The sequence below is a fragment of the Orycteropus afer genome, unplaced genomic scaffold (genome assembly GCF_000298275.1).
Source record: "Orycteropus afer afer isolate SDZICR_OR568_19922 unplaced genomic scaffold, OryAfe1.0 scaffold00041, whole genome shotgun sequence".
Classification (NCBI taxonomy): domain Eukaryota; kingdom Metazoa; phylum Chordata; class Mammalia; order Tubulidentata; family Orycteropodidae; genus Orycteropus; species Orycteropus afer.
The window spans coordinates 6,971,094-6,981,210 of record NW_006921628.1 but is presented as its reverse complement, the minus strand read 5'-3'; the positions used below and the strand labels follow the sequence as shown (position 1 = coordinate 6,981,210).

The following is a 10,117-nucleotide window of genomic DNA, read 5'->3' as shown; positions in this document are numbered from 1 at the left end:
ATAAATGCCTTTTATTATGTTGAGGAATGTCCCTTCTATTCCTATTTTGCTGAGAGTTTTGATCAGAAATGGGTGCTGGATTTTATCAAATGCCTTTTCTGCATCAATTGATGCTAATTAATTTTTAATTGGCAGATAACCTTTAAAATATTTCAAAGTAAATCACATATATAACTTCTCATGTTTATTACAAAGGTAAATTCTGTATCTAAAGAGTAATAAAAATCCACATAGTTGAAAGAATATCCAAATTTCTTTTTTAACTCTTGATTATCAAAGGACTGACATCTTATATTCCCAAAACTTTATTTTCTAGCTCCCTTCCTGATGCGTGCCTCTGGGCATTTTGGAATTCACTTCCTGTTTTCACCAAGGAACTGCATGAGGAACCTGGGACAAACTCAAACCTGTCATCATTCTGACCTAGTCTGAAGCAAGAGTGAGTAGAAGCTCCATGTACAGGTACAACCCTAGGAGCTTATTTAGCTATCTGTTCCCTGTCCCCACTTGTGATAGACAAAGTCTAAATGAAAGGTAAGTGGTTTCAGTTATCCTAAAATATTTAAAATCTTCATTTGCAAGGACAACCATTCTCCCTCACTTCCTTAGGACAGTAATCTCTGATGACATTTTTAAAACTACATTTAAAAACACAGCTACAAATGAGTATTTTAACAAGAGTTTATAATACCCTTACATATAACACAAATAGCAAACTTGATAGAAGGTTTTTAGGACAATTATTATCCAAAATTTAGTATTTACCTGAGCTTGCATGTACCCAAGTAGAGGTTCTAACAATGCTATTTTCTTCTTGTACTGAAGAGTATTTAATGCACAAAAATAATGCATCATGGTCTGGTGTTGTTTTTTTCTGGAAGTGTACACATCTTCTGTTAATTCATATTTTACCTTTTGAACAAAAAGATTAAAAATTCTATTACTAATTTTGGGTTATTTTCAACAGTGGTTGAGGGGAAGAGCCTACCAAGGAAAAGGTAAATCATCAGCAACTGTGCGAAGCCTTACTGTTTAATAATGTATTTGAAATCCTTCAACATACTGGCTAAGATGATTTTCCTGTATAGCATATAGTTCCTGGTTATGAACATGATCCTTTCCTAAGGGTGTCTTTAAGTCATATTTGTACATAAGCAGAATAGGTGCATATAGTTCTTATGTACCCCTACTTTAGTACAAGAAAAGGCTCAAAGCCTTTTTCCATGATTTAAAAGCTGCACATGCAGCATTGGGCAATCTACTTCCTTAGCGATACCTCCTCGGAAACTCAAGGAGGGGTTGCTATGAGTCAGATCCGACTCGATGGCAGTGAGTTTGTTTTTGTTTTGTTTTACATGCAGCAAGTGAAGGTGATTGTGATGAAGAATTTGTTGTCGTAGGGACTGGTTTAATTTTTTAAACAAGAGGGTAAATGTACATAACATTAAACGGCAAGTTCAAAACATCCATAAGTCTCAAATTCATAACCCGGGGACTTAATGGTACAATAACTAAACTGAGCAAGGCAGAAAGAAGCTACCAAAGGGAGAGGCAGCCAGCTTACCCATTAGTCTTTAACCTTGATCAGTTCATAGCATACCACTCTCTCCTCCTAGTTATCTCCTTACTGATCTTTCTCTCTTCACCTGCTTATCTTCCTATACCCACTCTTAAAGTTCATTTATTCAAATGACAAACTTTGTGTACTTATTATGTAGTAAGTACTGAGCTCTTCTCTTTCCTGCTTTCCTCTGAATGTCTCATCAAATACCTAGAATACTCCAACATACCAATGACTTGCCAATTTTTATCTCCTGTCTCTTGCTCCACACCAAGTGCCAGCAGCTGTACAAATCCACCTGGATTATTTGTGTATGTGTGTGTATCTATTGTGTGGTGTATGTGTACCTGTGTGTGTGTGTGTATGTATAAGTATTGAAACTTGTATGTGTGTATAAATACAAATATCTTCCCCACAAAACTGGCTCCTCCATTTATGTTTCTAAGTTCTCTTAATTACTCCAGCATGCACGCAATCATGTAAAAACATCTAAGGCTCATTTTTCACTCCTCCCCTGACCCTATGTCTTGTCAATCCTACTTACAAAGTATCTATCAAAAATATTCCCAGCTCTCCACTTTCAATAAAAACGTTAGCTTAGACCCTATTAAGTCTTTGCAAACTATTCCAATACCTTTTCACTGGATCCCCTCTAGTCCTGTCCCCTCCATATTTCTGAAACTACATATAGCTGAAACTTCATATTTTTGTTCTTTACACAATTGCATAGTGTTAGTCACCTATTTGAAATCCTCTAGAAGGTTCCCCCACTCCCACTAAGAGAAAGTTCAAATTCATTAACACAGTGATTTAGCCCCACGCTACTTATTTCTTGTCATCTCTGCCACAACTCCCCAAATATATTCTATGCTCCAGACACAATGAAATGATTATCTTTCCATCATCATACTATTGTCAGAATTTACTAAAAACTTCCTATAAGCCAGGTATTCACATGCATTATCTCATTTCATCTTCACAATCACTGAGGATTTTTGATAAGGAATTAAAGCTTGAAGCTAAGAACGTAGCTGCATGACCTCAGGCAAGTAAGTGACAGAGCTGAGATATGTCCACAGGCAGCCTGACTCCAGAGCCAGTGGCTGAAACCATTATGCTCTTCTGACTCCACCATGTGTGTCTACAAATGCAGTTCTTCTTCCAGGAATGCCCTCCCCAAATCCTTCTAGCTGCAATGTAAATATCACCTCCTAAAAGTATAACCTTTCCCAATTCACCAATGAAAGCTAACAGCTGCCCTCTCTGTGCTCTCTCTCAGCACTTTGTAAAGACATCTATTACTGCACTTAACTCAGTGGTAATCCATGCCTTCTCTTTATCGAAGCACCCTGACACCATCCTAGGCACATGCCTTCACAGGAAGCCTTCAATCAGTTTTATTCCCCCTTGGTAGCCAACATCCTACTTTAATTTAGTAGGTACTCAATACATTTTTTTTTTCAGTACATTTTTTTTAATACAATGAAATTGATGAAAGATTTTTTTTTCAATATTTGGAACAGTCAGAAGCATTGCAGAATGTACCAAAATTTATACATAGAACCTTAAACTACTTTGCTAAGGCAGAGTGACAAAGTAATGTAGATCTCGAAATGCATGTATCTGCACCATCAAATGACTTGTGATCCAAAACCAGCAAGGGAAAGAAGTCACTCGGAAAACAAGATTGTCTAAAAGCGAAGTAAAGCAGCTGTGTCCAAAATAGTTTATCAGAGACCTAGCACGTAACATCTTTGCATGAGAAATGTTCCCTTTATTGTGTCACAGTATTATCAAAATATAAAGCAAAAACAGGAAATGTCATGTAGGTAGTCAATTATACTTCTGTAATAGTTATGTTTACTTATAACATCAAATTGTAGTAGAAGAATATTTTCTCTCAAGAGACCAACAATTATCTATTTATTTATATCTCACCTTATTTCAGAAAGGCTTTAAAACAGCTAGAAGGAAAGAATAAATGAAGACTAATATAGCAAAACATAGTAAGTGATCACTAGTTACTACTTTTAAGGAAGAAAAAAACTAGACCACCTAATGAAGTGGGCACTAATGGTAATACTGAAGTAGTACATATGTACCACACCTTGTCATTTTCTCTTTTTTTGGACAATCGGCTGTATCTGTTAATTGCAGCATCGTGATCTGGAAAACAAAAATGATTGTTAAGGACAAGCATTGGCAAAATTTAAATGCCTTAAATGTTCTTCACATTTAAATCTTCCTGCAAATGGAGTAAAGGAAGATTAAGAATTTTCTACTACAGGATCACTCCATTCACATGTTCCCCATTGCAATTTGCCCCTACATTACGTTTCTATTCAACAAATTAGTAAAAACACTTTTATAATGAAATTATAACCTGGTAAAGGTTTTTAAAAAGTAATTCTTAGTACAAAAATAGCAAATGCTTTTTAAAGAAAATTTTGAATATAGCACAAATTAAGGAAAGGAAAAAAATTATACCACTTCCTTAGGTGTTAACAACATAGTAAACCACAAGATCCATTTAATTTCCTTTTAAATTTTCTTGTAAACACTTTCAGTAGCAACTTGATTTAAATAACACTCACCTAAACTTTTAAGTACATTCATTTTTCTCAATTAATACATTAAATATGGCCAAAGGCTTACATTGAAAAATAAATATATTTTTACAGGAAACAAGGATGTCAAGTATTCAGGCTTACCATTACTAGCAATCTGAAACACTTCCTTTAATGTCAGTATTTCTGAAAAAGTTCAAAAATAATTTCAGTTTACCATATTTATGAAATATTCATCTTAAATTTTGTTCGGAAATCTGTAACTGCAGCTTAAGCTGTAATTAAAACCCCAAATATTATTTCATAAATCCAAGTTAAAAGTTATTCTGTTATACTAGAAGCTGCTCTGCAGAACATTACCATTAGCAACAGTTACACCACCAGAAAATCCACTTGCCCCAAATCAGTATTATGACATAAAAACAAATATTTAAATCCATCGCAAATGCTAAGATATGTAAATATTGACTTAGTGCCAGAATCCAACTTATTAATTCATCTTTTAATATATAACTCTAATAAGTTAAAATGCTGAGTGAAAAGACCATTTTAATGTTAATGATTATGACAGCCTTTTAGACTGTGAGGAAAAAGATCTATTTCTTGACCTTACAAATGACTATTCATAAAAATCACCACAGTTACTGATTCCATCTCCAAAACACTTACGTTTTTATTCTATGTATAAATTAAATGTTTCCACTAATCCACTGGTTCAGTATTTTCATTTTATTTACATACTATGTAAACAAGTTGGTATGACCCACTGAGACTATAAATTATGAGAAAGCAGAGCCAATTCAATAAACCCAAAGACCAAACCCACTGCCTTTGAGTTGATTCCCACACACAGTGATCCTACAGGATAAAGCAGAACTGCCCCATAGGGTTTCCAAGGCTGTAAATCTTTACAGAAGCAAACTGCCTCATCTTTCTCTCACGGAGTGGCTAGTGGTTTGAACCACTGATCTTTTGGTTAGTAGCGGAATGGTTTAACTGCTGAGCCAAATAAAGCTCTCTGCAAGCCCAAATGAAGGGGAATAAAACTCAAAATTACTCAAAAAAATGTGATGTGTTGCTAAATGAATCAACATCCCCATCTTGTGCCACTACAGACCATATACACACCTCCATACCTATGTCACTATCCCAGGCCAGACCCTGTCATAATGCTGTAGACTTTTACATATTACTAATCCAACTTCCTGGACCCAAATCAACTATTCCACACTCCAAAAACAAAGTGATCATGTCTCTCTACTCCTGAAAAATCTACATTGGGACTTCCGGTAAGATGGCAGAATAGCCAGACAAGCTATACAGACACTCTTCAACAAAGAAAAGACAAAGAGAAACCAATTGACAGAGATACAGAAGATAATCCTGGAGCCTTGAGCTTTGAAAGAAGTATACGGAAGTGGATTAGGCACCAACTAGTGTAAAAACTCCACTCCTCGGAAGGAAGGTTGGGCAATCTACTCCCGCAGTGATAATGCCTTGGAAACCCAAGGAGGGGTGGCTATGAGTTGGATGGCACTGAGTTTTGTTTTGTTTTTTTTTTTTTGGAGTGGAAAAACCTGACCAAAAACAGGACCTAAGAATAGGCTCCATTTGTCAAGGACAGCAAGTACATACAGGAGGTAGACAACGGGAAAGGAGACAGGTGGTGAGTGTATAAGTGCTGCCACCTAACAAATAGAGGAGCACAGCACAGTACCCTGTTTACATAGATAACATCCAAAGAAAACAAAAATCTTTGGCAAGTCACTCCAACATACAATCACCGATTATATAAACACAAAAATGTCACAATACCTCAGAGATAACAGAGCATCACAGTCCATACAAAGAAGCAAGATAAAACAGAAGAAACAAGGAACCAAGACACAGACCCAAAACACATCCCTGAGGAAGACACAGCATTGGAACTCCCTGATAAGGAATTCAAAAGAATTATATTTAGGTATCTTCAACGAATTGAGAGATAGACCAAGGAAAACTGACAAAATTGAGGAAAACACTGACAAAACCCTACAACAATTTAGAAAGACAATACAAAAACAAATGACAAAATAAATGAAAAATTAGAAATGATACAAAATCTATAGAAAGAAATCTAGAAGATTAATACTAAATTTTCAGAAATAGGTAACACATTGAATGGGCAAAGGATAGAATTGAATCAATGGAAGACAGAATTAGTGAGACTGAAGACAAATACCTGAATACTTCTTTGGAAAGGGATCAATCACAAAAAAGATCAAAATAAAATGAAGACAGTCTAAGGTTTGTGTGGGATACCATCAACAGGAATAATCTATGTGTAATCGGAATTCCAAAACAGGAAGGGACAAAAAAACCACAAAAAATTGTCAAAGATTTGTTGGAAGAGAATTCTCCTGGTATGATGAAAGATGAAAATAAATCCATTCAAGAAGTCCAAAGAACCCCAAACAGGATAGACCCCAAAAGAAAATCACCAAGACCTATTATCATCAAACTCAACAAAACCAAAGACAAAGAAAGAATCATGAGAGCAGCACAGGAAAAACGAAAAGTTACCTACAAGGAGCAACCAATAAGACTAAGCTCGGATTGCTCAGCAGAAACCATGCAGGTGAGAAGACAATGAGATTGTATATATAAAACCCTGAAAGAGAAAAATTTCTAACCAAGATTATATACCCAGCAAAACTGTCTCTCAAATATGATGGTGAAATTAGAAGATTTCCAGATAAGCTGAAATTAAGGGAATTTGTTAAAACCAGACCAACCTTACAAGAGACGCTACAGGAAGTCCTGTGGACAGAGAACCAACAACAGCAAACAACAACTGACCATTAACGCACATGATGACATAACCCAGAAACCAACCCAGTTATAGAAGTATCTAAAGTAAATAAGCCTACAAGATTGTAAACAGGGAACCAGAGACATCACAAATGAGGACAACCACAAACCAAAAAGAGGGAAAAAACTGTGTAGTTACAGAACTTGTAAATGGTAGGGAAGTCAAACAAACTACAAGATAAAATAGACTATTCTAAACTTGGGAAGAAAATTATAAATCACAGGGTAGCTTCAAGGAAAAATGATAAACCTTCACGTCAAAATAAAAAAGACTAGCACAAATATTTAGCAAATACTAAAACAATAGCAATGAAGGAAGTGATAACACAATTGATAAACAAAATGAGCGCAGCACAGAAAATTATATAGAAGAAATCAGCACCATGAAAAAGCACATTATAAAACGACAGCAACAAAATCATACTTGTCGATAATTATGTATCTGACAAGGGACTTATCTCTAAAATTTATAGAAAACTCCAACACCTCAACAATAAAAAAATAAACAATCCAATTTAAAAATGGGCAGAAGACATGAATAGACACTTCACCAAAGAGGATGGATATTCAGGGGCCAGCAAATACATGAAGAAATGCTCATGATCATTAGCCATCAGAGAGATGCAAATCGAAACAACGAGATACTATCTCACCCCAGCACTAATGGCAAAGTTCAACAAGACAGAAAATAACAAATGCTGGGAAGGATGTGGAGAGACTGGAATTCTCATACACTGTCGGTGGGACTGTAATACAATACTACCACTGTGGAAAACAATATGGTGATTCCTTGAAAAGTTGGAATTAGAAATACCATTTGACCCAGCCATTCCATTACTAGGTATATATCCTAAGAAGAAGAGAGCCAGGACAAGAACAGACATATGCACACCCATGTTCATCACAGCACTATTTACAATAGCAAAAAGATGGAAACAATCTAGATGCCCATCAACGTAAGAATGGATAACCTAACTATGGTACATACACACAATGGAATACTATGCAAAACTAAGGAATAATGTAGAATCTGCAAAAGATTGCATAACATGGATGAACTCAGAGGACATTATGCTGAGTGAAAAAAGTCAATCCTAGAAGGACAAATAGTGTTAGCTCATTATTGTAAAAAGTCAAGAAAAAGTTTCTATATGGAAGGAAACTTTCTTTGCTAGTTACAAGGGGTGGGAGGGGAGGGAAGGGAACACTTAAAAAAAAAAAAAGCACTCACCCATGTCACGTTAGTGTTGTATATTTCACTGTATATAAATTATATTTCAATAAAATACATTTTTTAAAAAAAATCTACATTGCCTTCTTGCTCATAAACTTAAATCCAACCTCTAATCCCAACCAACCTATTTCTAGTTTCATCTCCTGCCACGCCCCAACTCATCCAACTCTGCAGCCACACTGAGTTTCTCTAAACAACTTCAAAGCAAACTAGATATTTCTATAACACGTACCTTTATACATTCTGTTGTTGTTGTTTTTATGTGCTGTCAAGTCGGACCCTACTCATAGTGACCCCTCCTTGGGTTTCCAAGGTGTTATCACTATGGAAGAAAATTGCCCAACCTTCCTTCCAAGAAGTGGCAGGGGGGTTTCAACCGCCAGCCTTCTGGTTAGCAGTCAAGTGCCTTAGGCACTATGCTACTAGAGCTCCCTTATACATTCTAGTCCCTCTAAAACAGTAGTTTCTCTCTTCTGGCAAACTCCTCCTCATTGTTAAATGCTCATGTCACATTTTTGATGAAGGCTTTCTGACCCCTTCCCTCTGAGCCCAAATCACACCATACTCATTCCCTGATTATAAGAGACATAGTGTCACAATTATCTGTTTACTTATGTCCTTCTTTAAGCTTTTTCAAGAGAAGGAACATTTTATTTATATCAGTATTCCTCACATCTAGTTTGACACCTAGCAATACTTTCTATAAATGTTTGGTGACTGATGAAAGTTAAGGGGCAGAGGTTAGAGTCAGCAATCATGGAGGTATAGAATAACATAGTTATAAGCACTGATCTTCTAATACCTGAGAAAAACAAGCATAAGTTTGACTTCAATACCTTTAAGGTCTCTTTCTTTAAACTGGGTAATAGGGAACATCATGGCATCAGCAAGCTGAGTTGAAAGTACAGCATGGCAAGAGCTAAGCTAGTAAAAGAAGACCGAAAAAAAAAAAAAAAAAAGCCAAGTAACTAACTAATCAGAGACATTAGGCTAAAGTTACACAAACTAAACAAAATTTAGTTAAAAAAATTTAAGATACATTTTCTGTAAGGGGACACTAAAAATTATGTGATACAGTACAAAACATTATACAGTCAAAAATTTTCAATTTCCTATTTAATTATTGTTTATATTGATTTCCATAGGACAATGTTTTGCTATAAAGTATTATTCAAATATTTTAAGAAATTACTTTTCCAATTAAGAGGATCTCAAAAAGATAGAATCATCTAGGAGTCCAAACAAAATAAAGAGTTTTCATTAAAACTAAACAGTGTGTACTAGACCCACATCCCTCACACCACCTTCCTTCCTCCTTGCTTCTGATGGAATGATTTGTTCTATTATGTGTTTTGGAAAGTTAGGGTTGGTTTTGGCTCTCTGAGGTGAAAGGATAAATAATGACTGAAGGTAAGATGTTTCTGGATGGCAAAAGAAAGGAACTGTACAGAACCTCGCTGTAATTCACAACTTAACTCTTCTCTCCCAGCTTAAATCAAAAAAACAGAATCGAAAGATTGAATGTTCCACTGACTGAGAGTAGAGATATCACAGCTATGCACTTATTCCTGAAAAATAATTTGTTTTGATCAAACAAATAAAATACTGTTTTTATGACTGCCACCAAGATATAGAAATAAGGTCCTTCTTTAAATAATATTCTTTACAACAGAGCTTTACTCATATAACAATGATAATAAAAGTTCCCAGTGAAAGCTAAACAACTTGAGTACCTTTATTATAAGACCACTAATTCAAGCAAAATAAAATAAATGCTTACCTCATCTATAACTTTTGAAAACTGCTGCAAAGTAGAGCTCATAACTTCATCATCACCCCCTAGTGGAAAACGCTGAAGAGTGAGAAACAGAGGCGAAGGGTCTGTGAGTTGTTTTTTTTTTTTTT

At 35.4% G+C, this 10,117-nt stretch overlaps 1 protein-coding gene across 1 annotated transcript in view; it reads right to left on the bottom strand.

The window, feature by feature from the left end:
* APPL1 (adaptor protein, phosphotyrosine interacting with PH domain and leucine zipper 1) overlaps positions 1–10,117 on the bottom strand; it is a 48,270-nt gene that overhangs the window by 24,821 nt on the left and 13,332 nt on the right. The window contains exons 4-8 of the mRNA XM_007937262.2: positions 9,993–10,064; positions 9,049–9,136; positions 4,273–4,314; positions 3,669–3,727; positions 766–912 (exon numbers count right to left, since the gene is read on the bottom strand). Of these exons, the coding sequence (XP_007935453.1) occupies positions 766–912; positions 3,669–3,727; positions 4,273–4,314; positions 9,049–9,136; positions 9,993–10,064 (408 nt within the window). The remainder of the gene's footprint in view (positions 1–765; positions 913–3,668; positions 3,728–4,272; positions 4,315–9,048; positions 9,137–9,992; positions 10,065–10,117) is intronic.